The sequence below is a fragment of the Streptopelia decaocto genome, assembly GCF_964273445.1.
Source record: "Streptopelia decaocto genome assembly, chromosome: 4".
Lineage (NCBI taxonomy): Eukaryota > Metazoa > Chordata > Aves > Columbiformes > Columbidae > Streptopelia > Streptopelia decaocto.
In genome coordinates, this window is record NC_138658.1 from 1832956 (window position 1) to 1851122 (window position 18167).

The 18167-nt window shown below is 39.4% G+C and overlaps 1 protein-coding gene across 2 annotated transcripts in view; it reads right to left on the minus strand.

Annotated features, from left to right (window-relative positions):
• Positions 1-18167, minus strand: part of GRID2 (glutamate ionotropic receptor delta type subunit 2) — a gene marked incomplete at both ends in the record, with an annotated part of 552228 nt that overhangs the window by 161442 nt on the left and 372619 nt on the right. For both annotated transcript variants that reach the window (XM_082050631.1, XM_082050630.1), the window contains 3 exons: positions 3347-3508; positions 7984-8157; positions 14545-14598. In XM_082050631.1, the coding sequence (XP_081906757.1) occupies positions 3347-3508; positions 7984-8157; positions 14545-14598 (390 nt within the window). The remainder of the gene's footprint in view (positions 1-3346; positions 3509-7983; positions 8158-14544; positions 14599-18167) is intronic.

Below are 18167 nucleotides of genomic sequence, written 5' to 3' on the forward strand. Positions count from 1 at the left end.
CTTGGGAATGTCAGCTTGCCAATCATCACTTATAAAATATTCTACTTGCTCTCACAGTTTCTGTTCAAACGTCCTATTTTTTCCAAAATACAGTCCGACAGTACCGATTTTGCAATTAAGGAAAAAAAAACTGTGGCCACAGGGAGAAAAAATATGCTGTAGGCATTAAGTATGAGTTTCGCATTTTATTCTTGAAAAAATGTGATATGAAAACGTTGCATTTTGAACTCAGTGCAGCATTTAGAGCTGCCAGCGAAGGGCGCCTGATCTACTGCCTGAAAAACAACTTGACATCTTTCTTTGCTTGTCGCCACTGAGCATCGCTGACATTGCTGAGACCAGAACTAGTTGACACTTCCACTTGTGATTCGCAAACCAGCGTGGGGTACGGCTCATTTTAGAATCATAGAATCATTTTGGTTGGAAGGGACCCTCAGGATCATCGAGTCCAACCATAACCCAACTCTGGCACTAAACCATGTCCCTAAGAACTTCGTCTAAACGCCTTTTAAGCCCATCCAGGGATGGTGACTCCACTGTGGGACTACGGTGGGTCTTTGGATTCCCTGACGGAGGGCATGGGAACAGAAATTAGCCTTGAAGATATCAAGGCCTACCCGTGAGAAAGACGGGAGTAAAGGAGTATCCAGAGATGTTACGGATGTACCCATGAGAGTGAAGGGAGCAAGAGTAACATCGATGATAGCAACAATAGCTAATGAGATGTCACTGCTGTAACTTGTAACCAATAGTGAAGAGACATATGAATTGGTAAAACTGTATACAAATGCACTTGGGGCAATAAATGGCATCTACTACTTTCATCCTGGAAGAACCTGGTCTATGTCACTTGTCCGTCTCAACCGCAACACTCCAGCACTGCCCTGGGCAGCCTGTTCCAATGCCCGACAGCCCTTTCCATGAAGAATTTTTTCCTAATATGCAATCTAAACCCTCCCTGGTACAACTTGAAGCCTTTTCCTCTAGCAATAATAACTTTCTGTTTGCCAGCAAGCTACACAAATGTTCCTGGGAAGAGATCAGGTGAGCGGGAGAGAAGACACATGCAGTAACTTGATGGCATTTTTCTGAGTTGATCCTCCATATAATCCTACTTAGATTTATTCTCAGGCTATTTGGGAAGATTAATTTCTCCAAGAGTAGAATTATTTCCTAGCAATGCTTATTTCTCTCCCCGTGAAATGGCTTTACTGAGAAACAAACAAGGGAGCATGTGTTGGGGGATAGTTCCTATTACAGAAGTGAATTTAGAACTAATTGCGAGAGCTGGCCAAATTCATTAGAATAATTGTATTTCCCGAAGAATTTAACTATTTATTCAGTTCCAGAATTGGAAGAAATAGATATTAGATTTTAATAATTGTAGTGGGCTTAAAAGTGTGTGGGGTTTTTTTGTTTGCTTGTGGGCTTTTTTTTTAGGCTTTGTCCAATTAGCTGAATTCACACCAAAAAAGCAGCTTTTGAAGTTGTTTGTAGAAATAGCGACACGGGAATCATATGTTTGACAGTGAAAAGTAACAAATGGCAATGGGGAATGAGTCAAACTGCTATTTTGCCATTTCAAGAAATGTTTGAAACTCTAATCCCCCCTCATTCCCTATTAGTTCAATAATCATAAAGAAATTAGTTTATTCGCCACCAGCGTTCTCCTATTTTTAACACATTTTAACACATCTTCTGCTATTCCATTATACACTGCATCTTTAAAAAAGTGGTGATTTCCAAATGAAAACACAAAACTTTCTACTCAGAAACTATTTAAATACTGCATAACAACTCTTTGCTGTTTCAGAGAAATAATTGTTATTTCAGTTGGTTTTAGAGGCCGTTCCGAGATGACAGAAAAGATGTTTAAAGAAAGAACGAAAAAGCAGATGGAAAATGGAAGCATTCTCAAGAAGAGAGATGAAGCGGGTTTCATTTTTCCTTTCCTTGCTTTTTAATGTTATCATTTATCTGGTACCTCCTCAGACAGTCACCAATGTCCAATTTGGATTTCAAAAGTAAACAGCTGTGATCCTAAAGTCCTTCTATATAAGTTCTTCGGTGAAACAAAAGGGAAGGTGGACCACAAAATTAAAGCAGAATTCCTCTTTCTTGTGCAATTCCAGCACTCAGCTGCGATCTCTAACTTGGGACTGAAATGGTACAGACAATCACACACAAAAGCTATTTCTGCGTTTCATTTTGGGTTGAATTTTAACTTCCAATTTTTGCAAGTGACTTCTAGAAGAGATGCCAGTAGCGCTACCAGCCTGAGCCTGAAACTACCGCCTCAGACACTCAATTCTAATTCTAAAGTGGAAGTGCATTTCTTGACTTTTCTGGCTCAGGATTCCTATTTGGATTTGATAAGTAGAAATAGCTTTTCCTTTACTAATGAAAAACTGTGCAATAGTATTTACAAAACCCAAGCTGAGAAGTTCCAGCACCAGCCTCGCCTGAAACGTAACTTCAAATACACGGGGCTACCAAATGTGATTTTGAAATTGCTCTGGTAGGTTAAGAGCAACACAGTTCAGAGAGACTTAAAGTCATATCCTGCCCCTGAAATTAGATATGTGTCCTGGATTATCCTTGCAGTCTCATGACTTTATTAGAATGGAAACTGGGGACAGGCACCAAAGAAAGGCTTGAGCTTTTATTTTGGAGCTAATGCAGATTGAGCCATGACTGGGGAAAAAATAAGCAGTGCTACATAAGGAGACTGAAGGGAATAAGGTATAGGAAGGGGGGTGTATTTTGACTAAACACTGACCCAGAGACCTGTAATAATGGTCTCTCAGTATATGGAGGCTGTAAACCCCATAAAGAAAGTGAATAACTAAGAAAAAGTATTTCTAGAGATAGAAGAACAGGAAAACACTCAGGCACGAGCGTGATTAAGGTATGGAATAATAACCAAAGGGAAGTAATGAAAACTTAACATTGGATAAAGGCACCGTAGAGATGTTATAGGGAACAGTTCTGCAATGGCAGGATATAGACTAGATAAATTAGGGGTTTCCTTGCTCTCATTTCTATATTTCACTATATTAATGTCAATAGCAGTACAGCAGCACATTCCACAGAACATTACCCACCTGGGAATTCTGCAACCTTTTTTTTGATTTACAAATAAAATAGTAAATTTATCTGCTTTACCCTCCTAACCTGTGCCATTTTTTCAACAGGATACTATTCATAACTAAAAATTCTATGAGTTTGCTAGTTCTGGTAAACAAACACATCGACTTCGTTTCAAATATGCTCATTATGACATAGTAAAGAAACCCACAACAAACCAACAAAAGAAGTATTTTAGCAATCAAAGGGGAAAAGGTACCTTCTTGATGGTTTCCAACATGGACCGTCCTCCTTGCCAGGGTTTCGAGTTCTTCCTGATGCAGGTGAGGCTGGCCATGCTGTGCCACTTTCTGTCCTCCAGCTTCTTGTGGAAGGCGTTGGCCAACAGGAGGACGGTGTCGTATATATACAGGTTAGAAATCTGCAATTCAAAGGGGAGTATTAGCGTTATTATTGTGGTCTCCTGCCAGCAGCCAGGATTTAGCATTTGTTTTGCCTCACTTATAATCCTCCGGTATTTAAACGACTTACTTGCTAGTAAGAAGAAACCGTAAAAGTCAAAAGTCTTATCTTTGGCTCTTATAAACCAAACTCAGCTGGGGGCGATCTCGTTTCAGGTGATTTGCAGCAACAACCTCCACATGTGCAGCAGAGGCAGCCGGTCACTGGCACAGCTGCACTTGCAGGAGTTCAAGACCTTCTCATGAAGGTAAATAGACTTTTCATTTTTAACCAGTTGCCTGCAACTTTCAATTTTTCAGTCACCAGATATTTGGACACCACCAGATGCCCTTCAAGATTATTTTGTTCTTTTGAAAAATAGAAACCCCGATGAAATTTAAAATGAATCATTTCATCGGGGTTTTTGTTCCCAATTTTTGCAGCCAATTCTGATTGAGGCAATTTCTGTAATGAAATATAACACTGTGAAATCGTTCTCATTCCACAATTGCTAACGTTCCCTGTCAGAGTATTTGTGAGCGGCTGTTAATTGCTTGCAGGACAAAACTCTTACTGAGTAAACGTGTAGATATTTCCCTGTGAAGCACAGTTGCACATGAACGGTGCAGGGAGGCTCTAGTTTGGCACCCCAGACAGAACAGGTGCACTCAAGAATTCACTTGTGTGTCAGTTCCACTTCCCCATGTACTGTTTCTATAGGTGTATTTTTAAATGCTCACAGGACAAAGCCAGATGTGAAAGATAAAATGCAACGTAAAAGAGCAGAAGATCAGAATTCACGAACACTTCTGAAATGAGTAGTTTACAATACAGTTTTATTTCTGTCCTCAAACAGCAGGAACATTTAAGCCAGTAACAGTATTATAAAGAGAAACCTCTTCTCGGGAAGAGAAATTATAAGAACCTTTGGGAATATTATTTTTTTATAACCTATTGGTCATCCGAAGCCATGGGGACTGAAGTTATTGAGGAAAACTCCGTTTCCTCGGCTGTACTATGAAGGGGGCTGTACAGCATTCCTAGCGCCTGGAAATCAATTACCCAGCAGCAATTTGCTAATTGAGATTGCTGGTTTTGGCTTTGTTAGTTTGGTTGGTTGGGTTTTGTCCACCAGCGACAGACAAGCCAGAAAACATTTCCCAGGTTTGTGGAATATGCTGACTGCTCTGTGTAAGGGTTTCTCCATACAGATGGTCTGCTCGGAACCTTAAAAGAAGGAGGAAGTTCAGAACGGGAAAATATTCCCGCTTTGTAGGGAATACAATACACCTCCACAGTGGTAATACCACAAACAAACACAACTTCTGATCCTTATTTCCCTTTTTATTAAGATGACAGAGATCCTTCACTCCCTCTTTCTGCAAGATGCTTGTCTATTGTTGCTTGAGCTTCTCCTGTGACTGCAGTGACTGTCAATATTTCCATGTCAGTATTCACCAAGGAATGAATTCACTTCACATAGATGCACAGGTCAGGCATCACTGGGAGTGACAGGATTAAAAGCACAGATTGAGGATCTGGGTTCAGATTAATCAAGCGTTTTTAAAATAACTTGGATGATTTGTCTGTGTGTTGTAAACCTACAAAGAATTTAAAGCGTTTCATATAAAACTGTTTTTCCCCAAAGTAAGCACCACAGGGACATTTATTTGTGGAGAAGAGGAGGAATTATTACTATGCTGCGAGGACAGATTATTCTACATAAGCCTTTACCAAAGAGAAAACAAACACAAAAAACACAACACCTAGGGACCAGAGACAATAAGGTCAGTAATGAAACTAAATTGGTACATGAAGGGCTACAGATGCTAAGTCATCATTTCCCGACAAAATGAAATGACATTGCTTTCAAGGTAGCTCCCGTAACCTAATAATCATGGGAATAGAAGACGCTTGTCACAGTTCATGAGGAAGGATGCGCCGGCTAATCTGAGAGTAATATAGCTGGGCCTTCATCGGGTATTAACAGGGCTCAGGAGCACAGAGTTCAGCAATTATTAAGCATTGTTATTCCTCCACTAATAGTTCAGTTGAACACTCAGAGCAATCAATCTCTGATAATGCAATGATAAAGACACTGCGATTAATTTCTGCCTCTCTGCCTTCCCTGTCACTACCACCAGGATGCTTCATTAGCAGCTGTCCCGATGCACAGAGTGGGGCTGTAATTTAAAGTCACTTTGCACTTTCATTCATTTCCCACAGAAACTTATTGGGGCATTTAACGTGTTGCCTGGTATCCATTAGCGATGCTTTATTTATTCCAAGTCTCTTAGACTAATCATTGGACAACTGATTACAAGAAGTGTCCAACTGCATAACGTCCTGTTGACGCAATTCAAAGTTCAGATATGATATTTTGTTCCGTATTGCAGAAGAAAGGTATTTAGCAATTAGATTAAGTATGAGTGATTCATCTGGATTAACCACGTTTATTTTATATATACCTAGAATATTGCACACAGGTTTTAGACAAAAGGGTTATGGTACTAAATACTTCCGTGAATCCAGTTTTCAGCTTCCAAAATGATACAAATGCATAGCTGTTGTTTTCAGTAGGACGACCCCAGAGACACAATAAGAGGGCTTCACCAAAATATTTGTCAGTGTTTTAATAAAGGTATTGAAAATAAAATCATTATTCACACAGACTTCAGGGGGAGTAATTGAGAAAAAAATAAATCAAGAAATCTACCCTTATAATTTCCAGAGAATATTCCTGATTAGTCACACTATGATGGCATTAAAATAAAAATCATTAGAAATTTCAATTTAGAAACTGTTTCAACTCCCCAATGGAACAGAAGTTAATTTATAATATTGTTGGGGAGAATAATTAGACAGTGAACAAACCCCACAGCTCCTAAAAGGTCTGTGCATCATACAGAGACACAGGGAAAGCCGTGTCAGAGTTCTCCTTCCTTTCATTGTTTAGTGTTGTTTCAGCTACGAATGCAGTGCAGCACAAAAAAAGCAGCTCAGCTGTGCAGAACACTTAAACCAGTCAAGTTGCCATCATTCTTTTGAACCAAAACATTATGAAAGCTTTTAATAGGAATATTAAAGCTCTCCAAGCTATAGGTTGATCAAGAAGCACAGGGTAAGGTATAAGGTCCAATCTAACATGTTTAATGGAATTTGTAGAGAATAAACTTTCATTTCCAGAACTTTTCTTTCCTAGAGTCAGTTCACTGTTGAAGCCAAAATGAAATGTAAGTGAAGTTGAAGAGAAAAAGAAACGAAAACATGAAGCCTCCCATTGATACGTGATTCTTATTTTTTGCCTGGCTGTAGTTAATAACTTTATGCTTGAAAACTGCTCTTTGCAATCTGTGGTGGCTGCAAATAACTACACCCTCTGTTTTTACACTTTATCCGCAGACTACCCAAGTCCCGCCTAGGACCACGCTGAATGGCACAACCTAAAGAATTTCCGCAGTTCCTGAACGGCCTCTAGAGATAACCTGTGCACCTATTTAACTTACACAGCCCTGTTTATTTCAAGAACCCCGATAGGATCACCATGCACTGTGCTACAGCTCAAGTTTTCCGTGTCATCAACAGTTGCTTACTGGCTGCATTGTGAGCAATTCATAGAATCGTAGAATCATTTCGGTTGGAAGAGACCCTCAGGATCGTCGAGTCCAACCATAACCCAACTCTAGCACTAAACCACGTCCCTAAGAACCTTGTCTAAATACCTTTAAACACCTCCAGGGAGGCAAAAGCTCTTCGAGCTAACTTGAAACCCAGCAAGACCAGCCACACTTCGCCTTTCCACCCTTGCATATTCTTATTTAAAGAAAGGACACCCTTCAACACCTCTCTTATTCTCTCACTCCTTTTATTTCATTGTCACAAGATGACTGCTCTTTGCTCCTAAGTCAGATAGGCTCCTCCTGCACCGCTGCAAACACAGTCAATCTTTCTAAAACCTGATAAATGACCATGTAAAAAAAAATCCAAAAGTAGAATTGACACCTTAAGCCAATTTCACACTTCTGATTCTCCATAGCTTTGTCATGATGGAGCCCAAGCAGATACGGGAGATAGAGGAATTGCTCTTGGAAAAAAAGTCAAGTCAGGGGGACAGTGACCTGTGGTAGGAAGGCTCTTAGAGTTTAGTTGTGATTTGTAATTAACAATCCTGCAAATAAGGCCTCTTTGTAACACAGGCATAGATTTAGGCATATACCCCACTGCCTGGAGATCCGGTGGCTTTTTGTGACTTATTTTTTTAATTGCTGCGTAGCAGATGAGTTGTTCTTGTCCACTCAGGCCCCACTCAAGTATTTTCTTGTCACGCTACATTAAACTACATGTCTGAGAGGACACGAAAAATAAACATTATATTACACTAAGGCCCCGGGGAAAACCCTTGAATGCATCTAGAAAGACAGTTCCCAGGTGAGAACAGAGTGGTTTATGAACTACCTCCATGCTTTGGGAGAAAGGGTCCTTCGGATCACACAGTGATGAAGATATTCTGTGGTTGCCACGGAAACAACGCTGACTTATGTTTTGGGGGACTGGAAATGTCTGTCGGATAATTGTTAACCTTCCAATTGACCTTCTCACCAGCTCCTGCACATCCACATCGCTTATTTCCTGGAAGAGAAGGCAAAGGAGAGCATATGCATAACAGTTAAAATGCAGCAATGTCACCACCAGATTAGAAACAAAAGATACGCTGAGAGGACCGAGAGGCGTGTGATTGCTGTGAGGCTGTTGTCAAGCTCTGCCGTAGCCTCAGAAAGAACATATGCATGCTCATTAAAACCACTGGCATAACACCCTTAGGATAATTGCAAAAGTTTAAAACGTACCGTGCCCAAACCTCACTGAATCTTTGTAGATGTAACTGGGCTTAGCTTCATTTTGCGTTTTTTTTCTCCCTCTCCTTTTACCTTTGATCTTTTACTTAAAAGCGTTTCACAGCATCCCCGGCAGATCATGTGTAAACCCGTAGGAAGCCATAGCATGATATATTTCTAAGTGTAGCATTACTTGGGAGCTGTGAAGATACAGACAATTATTCAGGCCCTAAGTGTTCGGTTTCCTGGAAGCAGAACATCAAGAACCTACAAACAATGTGCACATTAGCAAACATTATTTACCAAAAGGGCAAACAAGATGCATTAGAGCATTCTAGGTGTGTATGTACTTGTTTATAGGAAGACCTAATTTAAACCCAACTTTTTACTCTGTAGGGTACCTATTAAGGCTTTCAGCTGAACACTCAGCTCTATGGACACGCTCTTAGAAGAAGTGAAAACATCAATATGTGAAATATTAAGCTTAATACATTAACTTCAAGGCAGGTTAGGGAAACGAGAAAAACAGTTCTTTACACAGTACAAATTCCGGCAGTTTGGGAACACAGTGTTTTACACCATTGAACAGCGAGGCCCTCGGGGAACATGGAGCAAGAGCTCACGAGCAACTGATTCCAACCTTCCCATAAGAACCTGAGCTTTAGTTAAACACTGAGGGCTCCAATAGGCTCAGCTGGCCGCTTTCACGGCACTCCTGTGTCTGGTTTTCTCTATAAAGCAGGGGAATGAATCTACAAAATCGCTCAATCTTTTTAACTAGAATCCATTTTCCAACATCTGTCCATAATCTGTCTTAATTACAGAGGCTGATGCCCCAAACTTTCTAGGGGTTTAAATTTGTGGATACCCCCCCAGGAAGGGAGGTGCTTGAGGAGCTCCTGTTATCAGCCCTTCCATTCAGCAACAGTTCATTGAATATTTCCCATTCTCAACTGTCCATCTCTAGCTTCTCATCTCTTGAAGGATACGGCACATCTGCACTGTTACACCTGGAACTAAACACCATCATCTTTTTTGCCTCTAGCTTCCCCACCTATACTCATGATCAAGAGCTTAGGAGACACCAGGAAACAGGTTTGAACTCAAATTGCAGAATCTTCCTCGTGAAAAGGAAGCCAAGGTTTTTGAAGCAGCAGCTCCTTAAATGTCAAGAGAACCATCCCCATAATTTAGGCTTTTTTTTTGAGCTTCAGCTAATATTCTTTAATTATTTTGAAGCACATTTGGCCATACTGGTAGTTGTTTATCTCTTCATTTCTGAAGAAAAATACAGGAGATATACATTTTAACTTCTGCTCTTCTTGACCTCAGTAAAAGTATTTTATTCTTCACCGTTTGTCATAGTTTCCAAATTAATCTCTTACTAATGTTCTTTACAAAATACAGATTTTTCTGCAAACAAAAATAACACATGGCATCAGCTGTGCCCAGTGTAATATCTTGCATTTCTGGTCGATTAATTCTTAATGTACCATAGATAATGGTTTCTCTCAGCTTAAGATGCTGTCTTTTCATTTAGTCTGTATCATTTCACTAGCTGCAAGGTAAAAAATATAAACTGCTGTTTTAGCAAAATGCGTGTGATTCTTTTTATAACAGTTCCAATGGAACTGGAAAGGAAAGCTCAGAAACTTAGCTTGATTTTCAACTATATCCTTTCTTTAGCAAGTTTTCCTGGTTTCATTATACACCGTGCACAAGCTGTAAATGCAAGGCCATTAGATTCATTCTAATCATGTAAAACTCGACACCTGCATGACCATCTTATGTTGCTAAATGAAACTTGCAGAGAGATTCTGACTTTCATCTGCTCAAACATTTGTCTTTTCTGCCTCAAAAGTGTATTTTTATTTTTATTCAGCATTTTGGGGTGTGTTTTAATTGGAGTGTCCTCGTTTTAACCTTTAGGTTATGGCCTCATATTTTTACACATCACCTGGGAATTAATAACAGAATACAAACACCGGAGATTTTTGTATGGTTGCCAAGGAGATCTATACATCAATAGATTAATGACAGCTATTATTTTAGTGCTGTGAATTCCACTGATTATATCATAAATTCAAATTTTAGGTTAATGACAAAGCAATGCCATGCAAACCCAAATTCAACTTTAGTCATTTGCTATATATTTCTTTGTCATTTTTTAAATACTTGGCATTGACTGATGAGCCTTTTATCTAGTGACTCTCTAATATCATCTCTCATTCTTGAGTTTTGGATCTGACATAAGAAAACTATATAAAGCAACTATTGTATGAGAGGAAACAATTTTCATTTGCACTTCAAAGGAGGATACAGTATAATGATATAAGGATGGCAGATGATCTGTTATACAAGCACCAAATGTCAAAAAAAAACAACCTCACAACATTGTTGCCCAAGTTGAACTGAGCTGGTACCTGTATAAATTTAGCTTAGGTTATGTGGCTTTTTTTTTGGAAAAATCAGAAGTTCAATATATAGTTCCAAACCTTTCTTTTATTGGTCTGAACTTGGAATAAAGGGGAAGTTGTCCTATTTCAAATGGAATTAGACAAAATGAGACGTACATTTCCTCCAAGTGGGCAAATAAATAGGGAAAGAAATGCTATTTTAAATTAATCGCTCTTTATAGATGAATTAGGAAAAGGGAACTGAAGAGGTTCACCTCAACATATCAGTGGGAAGCAAGACTATATACTGGACACCTAATATATAATGCCATTCAGCTTCGCCTAATTATTTTAAGATAAGCAGCCTATGCTGTGACCGTTGGAAAATTCAGGAGTTCAAATGAACTCCTAATGTTACTATTAATCAATTATCCATATTAAAATGTAGAATTACGGAAGCTCCTGGGACTGAGCTGTGATTTTAGCACCTGAATTAGCTGCTTGAGCTTAAAACATAGTCTTGCTCTACACTTGGTCCTCCAGTCCTCTCTCTTGTGCTACGATGGGCAAAGATGATGGATCTTTTTCCATAAGCTGTTCTTTGAAAGAGGTGTTTTGGTCTGGTTTTTCTCCTTCTCTCCTCCAAGGAGTTTTTCCAGACTGATGTCTCTGGTAATTAGAAACCTTCTACTAACTTTTGCCCTCAGTTTATTCACGGGCGATTTGATCTCATTTGTTCTTGTGCCAACCTTGTCCTCTGGCCCTTGACAATGATGCGTTTATTCTCCCTCTCTATGTGTTTATAAACAGAGAGCACATCCTCTTCCAGTCTTCGTTTTCATAGGCTATGAAGCCATCCCCTTTTCAGTCTCTTGTCACACAAATTAGATTTGCTGTGCATGTGGTCCATTCCTGGCCAGAATTGTGCACATTATAACAGATGAAATCCAACCAATCTTTTGTACAGCAGTATTTTCCCCTCCTGGGTAGTAACTGTAGGCAGTGGAAAGTGTTTGGGGCCGTTCTGGAGTAAACTATACTAATAGGAACTGGTGGTAGCCTTGGGCATAGTAAGATGAGCCTGAATGTTTTAACAAAGGAAAAAGCTTGAGCGACATATGGATTTAAAATGAAATTTGAAAGGAAAAAAAAAGACATTTCTTTCATTTCAAAAGAGCAAAAGAAAGAAAAGTGATGAAAATCATGCAAATGCCCCTTAAGTTCCACTAAAAATCTAAGCTTGCTGCATACCTGCTATTTAAGAGTCATAGAAAAAATACAATTTTATTACTCTGGGCTTTTCGAGGTTCTATTTACTATTGTGCAGAGGAGACGAAGCGGGCAGAGACAGACAGACAGACAGACAGAGGGAGAGAGTGGGAGAAATCCATTCGCACATTTTGCTAAGGCCTATTTTCTCATGGCTGCGTTCAAATCTATGACTCCTGCAAATTTTAAATAAGGAACTGAACCATCTGCTTCGAGGCCCTGAAGAAATAGCAACATTTATTTAGAGGATGTTTCCTCAGCTGTCTGCACTGATGAGAAGAGATTCCTATTATTTGCAAAGGGCTAATATGATGCATTATGCTTTAACAAATTATGAACCCTTTCATTTTATGGGAACAACCCCCCTCCTCCCACACACGCATTTCTATTATGATACAGAGTCTTCAAGCAAATTTGCTGTATTACATAAAATAGCAACTAATGGGACAACAAACATTAAGGAACTCTTTTCTGGGCATTATAGCATTTAAAGTGAGCTATTAAAATACCAGATTTTACCTCACAATGCCTAAGCAGATTCCTGATCACAAAACTGAAGGTGGTATTTCCTTCTTTATTTCTATACTCAGTACGTATGTTGTATCCACAGTGATGGAAAAGGAAATACAATGCCAGCTCATTTTAGTATCTCAATGAAAGCAATTATTTGAATTGTATATGGACTTTGCAAAACAACGCATTTTCACGGTAATAGATCATCTTAGAATTTCAAATTAGGAGGACATATAGATGTGTAAGTTGTCCGAGATGTCAAAAAAGATTCACGTCAACAACAAACCAGGCAGAACTCTGAGTTCATGTTGGTCGTATTGAAATACCATGGCCATCAACAGCTAATGGGCGACCATGTCAAATGGACTTTGATGTGAAGGTAAGGATTTCACAGAGCACACAGTGAGGGGTCTGTAAATCACTGCATTTCCAAATCATAGAATCACAGAATCATTTCAGCTGGAAGAGACCTCAGGACCATCGAGTCCAACCATAACCTATAACCCAACTCCAGCACTAAACTATGTCCCTAAGAACCTCATCTAAACATCTTTTCAACCCCTCCAGGGATGGTGACTCCACCAGTTCCCTGGGCAGCCTGAATTGGTGGCACTGCGACCCCTGCTGACCCACTAAAATGTTGCAGTAAGCAAGAAATGTTACGCGACATTCTGCATCCAGGAAATATTTACATTTCTGTTGCAATTTGACCATAGCAAGAAGGGAAAATAGGACAAAACAAAATTCTTTCTATGTTATCATCTACAAATCTTATTTATTGCTTGTCTGACTTTTGTGTCTGTAAAATATTGAGATTATTAGCATTTTTAAACAAACAGAGCTTGAAAGTAAGTTACTTAAGTGGCCAAGAGAAAGCATGTAGGCTAGGAATGAATCCTTGGTTTAATCTTGGTTTTGGAGGGTGGAGAAGCTGACAGAGCTAAAAGCATCTTCTTGTGGAATTTCCAGTTCAAATACAATTTAAAATGAAAGCCCAGTGGCAGTGTCTTTAACTTGGACTGCAAGCCAATATCTAGGCTCTGCCTAAGAAACTGTTGTCTCATCTATTGCTACAGAGATTCATGGTGGACTACTTCCGATTTGGATTAAATTATCTTACAGTTAGCACACTGTACTCTAATGAAAATCTAGCAATTAAGTATGAAAACAGGAGTGCACAGTAAATCCAGAGAGTAGAACTGGAATTTACATGCAATATCTCCAAGCAATCTTTTATCCTGAGAATATACGTGAGCCACACGATTTACACATTAGGGGAGAATTTTCTCCCCAGGGAATTCAGCTGGTCTGGACCTAAATTGCTTTGCACAGAAGTCTGAACATCATCAAATCTAAGAACAACAGCATTGCTCAATGTTTTATATGCAAAGTCACTTCACATCTCGACTTGTCTTATTTTAGCTGACAAACATTCATGGAAGAATCTATTTCACAGTTTAAAAACAGGACATTCGTTTCATTTTATTTCTTTTTTCCTTTCATGAACGTTCATGTTCATATATGACCTGATGCAGCAATATACCAAAAAGCCTTTTGCTAATATCAACAGGTTTGCGCATCAACTGTAACTGAGTTCTAGGGGAATTTTTAAAGCAAAGCGAAAGATTGGATTTTATTATTCTTATTATTAAGAAAAAAAAAATTAAAATATAAATCAAACACAAGGTCTTTGAAAAAAGACCTTAAAAAGATCCTCTAAATACAGTCAGCTCAAGTCAAATGTGCAATCTCAGAAGGAAAGGGTTGGTTTTTTTCCCTTTGATTTTCCATTTATTCATTCAAGGACTTGTGTTTAAAACAGGCAAGACAGAACACTGAAGTCCAAGAACTTGTCAGTCTATTTTTATTAAACAACATCTCAGCATGTCTGAACTTTGTCATAGCTACCGCTTCCTCTTGGCAAAGTCAACATCGGCACGAATACTGTCAATAAGTCTGAAAACAGGATTCATGGTTCACAACAATGTTCACTTGACAGTTACCTCATTTATAATGATCCAGTGACAGTCAAAAGCAACCAAATTAGTCTCCACGACCTGAAATAGAGAACAAATCAGCTATCAGTCAGCTTGCTTGTGAAAGCCACAAGAAAAATATTACATGGATGCTCTCTGCAAATGACAAAAGACGAAGCACATGCTCTCCAAGACCTTTGTATTCAACTGAGGATACAGAACCTTTAGCAAAATGCTGCAGAAGCATTTGTGTTATTGTTTGACTTGCTAATTAAACTTGGAAAATACATTTCATTGCTGGCATCGCAGAAAAAAATGTGTTTCAGTTGACTGAGGAGAAAATGAAATCGGTTTTGCCTTAATATTGTGTGTTGAGAGGGAGCGACAGAGGAGAAGGCAGAAAATTAATATCAAGTAACTCTTGTTGGGTTTGTGCAGCTCCTGCCTCTGAGACCTTTGCAGCATACGCCCACCCTGGAAACCCGCCAATTTCAAAACCAAAAGCCCAAAAATACCCCAAACCAAACACAACAACAACAAAACCCCCCAAACCAACATGAAACAAACCCAAACCAAAAACCTCACAGCACAAATTCCACTGAGGTCTATTCTTTCCCTTCTTAAATCCACCACACTTCTGCGGTGAGTCGTGTTTGATTCACCCTCCCGGTGGAAACAGAGAGAGGAAAACAATGCGTTTGCTCTGTTTTCATTAGCGAGGACCCCCAAACAAAACCCAAAACCAACCAAAAAAACCCCAGACCAAAAAAGGCTTGGAGGTCACAACATTTAAATGTTCAAGTAGATAACCAGTGCTGGGGCGCGGTGACATGGACCATCACAGAGCAGTTACGTTTGGCTTTTAATGACGACCAACACAAATAGCGGGTGCCAAGGATGATTGCAATTTGTACTGTGTCATATCCAAAGAGGAACAATTTAAGTGGCCACAAATCGTAAGAGCAGCAAAGGGCCCCGGACTGATAACCTTCAGCTTTAATTCAAAGGGCCTTGGAATTGAGGTCACTGCTTATTTACTAGAATGACAGGCAAGATTCAAAATTCTGATCTGGAGAAACCAGAAAAAGTAAAAAGGCAAGAGCAGCAGCATATGAGCTGACTCCTTATTTGAAAATCTCACACACCAATAAGAAATGAGGGGAAATGAAAGCCGTAGCTGCTAATGCGCTCCTGGAAAACATCAGTATTATTAGTAGCAGGAATCAGGGTCTTCACTTCACATGGAATTTAGACTCACTGCTCTTTCCCTGTGGTGATAACAATATGTTGTGTTGGTTTGACATTTTCTTGCATTTTCCACAGTCAGCCAAAACTTCAGAATGCAAGTAATCTACAAAATGAAAATCCACATTTCTTCTATTCACTTTTTAATAACAGATTAAAAGTTGGCTTAATCACTTCTTTGCACCTGAAGCTTTGGCTGATCAGATTTTAATGCACTTTATCCTCCGTTAAAACTTTGGTTTCCATTCATTTAGTTTCTTTATTAAAACTTGCTTCTGTGTAGCTGCTTTGCCCAGGCTCTCAAATTTTGATTGGACAAGGCCTTTTCAACAGGGTTGAAGGTTCTAAGTGTCACTGTTTTTATTATGTACAGCTCACATACCACTTAAGCCAGGCTCTTGAAGACCCTTACTGGTCTCACAAGTCATTATTATTTCAAACAGCTCAGGCTACCTGTGACAGATTCATTCACGACTTGCAAATAAGAAGATGAAACGCATCCATTTTTTAGTCACAGTCAAAACTCCTCAGCAGAAAGATCATGTTTTATCCATTCAAGTTTATGCATTCATGAAACCACTTAACATTAAAGCCAGTTTCAAAAAGTTCATGTCAAATTGAGATGAACTTGTAATGTACTCAGAGACACTCAAACTAATGTATTCTAAGTTTAGATGGGCTACAATTAGCTCCCAAATTAAGAGTTTACTTTCCCTTTCAGTCTGCCGTCCACCAGAAGCTTTTCTAGTATTGACAGGTGTTGCTCAAGAAGATGACTGATGATGTCCTGAGAAAGCTGCTACATTTTTTCTTTAATTGCTTTTTACATTTTATTTGATGAAATACAGATTCACATCTAACCGGCATCAGCCTGGGATTTCAAGGCCATCTTTTCATCCTTGGGTCATTCAGTCTTACTTGACGAAATCATAGTCCCACTGATAGATCACTCAGGAAGAGCTGCCCATTTCAGCAGGACCGGGATGCTGCATCTCAGCCTCTCACCTCTGAACATCTCCCACAATGGTCTATATTGCCCATTTAATTGATGTTAAAATTGGGCAGTGCACATTCTGGATATGTCTGTTCAAATTGCAGGGCACTATACTACTATCATCACCATTAATAACCTTCTGATATTTTTCAGTTATTATGCTTCTCAGTGTAGAAGAATGCACAGGCACATCCACCGCTTTACAGCAAATCAACACAATACTATGTAAACCTTAAGTTTTGATACTTCAATGAAAATATCGTTCAACCTTAAAGTTTTCTTCAACCACTAATAGTAATAATCTCACTGTCAGAAGACTCCATCAGCAGTTATTAAGCACAAGTTTACAAGTTTGAGATAATATTAAATCAGTCCAAGTAAAAATACCTGAAGCCAGAAGCAACACAACCTAGATCAAATTACCCATCAGAAGAACAGTCATTACTTGGACACAGCAAGCCTTTACAATCACGACACGACGTTCCACAACGCCCTTGTCTACATATTGAGTTTGCTGTTTTGTTTACTTAAAAGACATTGCATTTTGATTTTGAAGGGATGATAACAAATAAGGTTAAAGTAAAATAATAATAAAAAAGGCAAAACATACAAAAGAGCATGGCTGCTTCTGATCACAACCTAAAAGTGCATATAACACGGCTTCAACAGAAGTATATAATGCAGTTGCGTAGAAGGTTTCTATGACTAACATGTTCAGAAAGTTAAACCGCTTGTTTGTTATCTGAGTGATGATCTTCTGGCTGCAATTCACATCTGCATGCACATCAAGTGAGCTGGCACCCACTTGTGTTCTGTGTCGGGGAATAGCTAATGTGCCAAATAACGCTCGCAAAGGCACAAGGGCAGTAACGAAAGAGACATCTGATATCCTCTATATTCGAAGCAATAAAACCATTTGACAGGGGCGTGTAGGAGGTGGCAGGAGCTCCCAGACCCCAAGCATTTGAACACGATGCAAGTTTCAGATTCACGTGCCGGTTCTGCTGGCTCTGTGATGGGAAAGGCAAGGGACGGATTGGAAATTTCCAGCCGAGCCGGCAGGCAGGTGAACGCATTGTTTATGCCGCTCACCTCTGGAGCTCCAACTGTGAAAAGCCAGAGTGTGCATTCATAATGAGAGCTGAACACCAAAACCCTGCACAGATACCAAACAGACAAAGAGCTGACCCTTTCCAAAATAAAGAAAACCATGCGCATATTCGACAAATTCTCTTTTCATGCTTCCTCTAGGGGAAATTGTACAAGAAATCAGCTATGGATTACTAAACAGCGATATTCAAAATGCAGAAAGCTCCCTAAAGCTAAACACTGGGGGGGTGTCAGGAGACAGGATCATCTAAGCCTGCTCTGCTCTTTCTGCTCCCTCAGGCATTCACTTGCAGCCACCTTT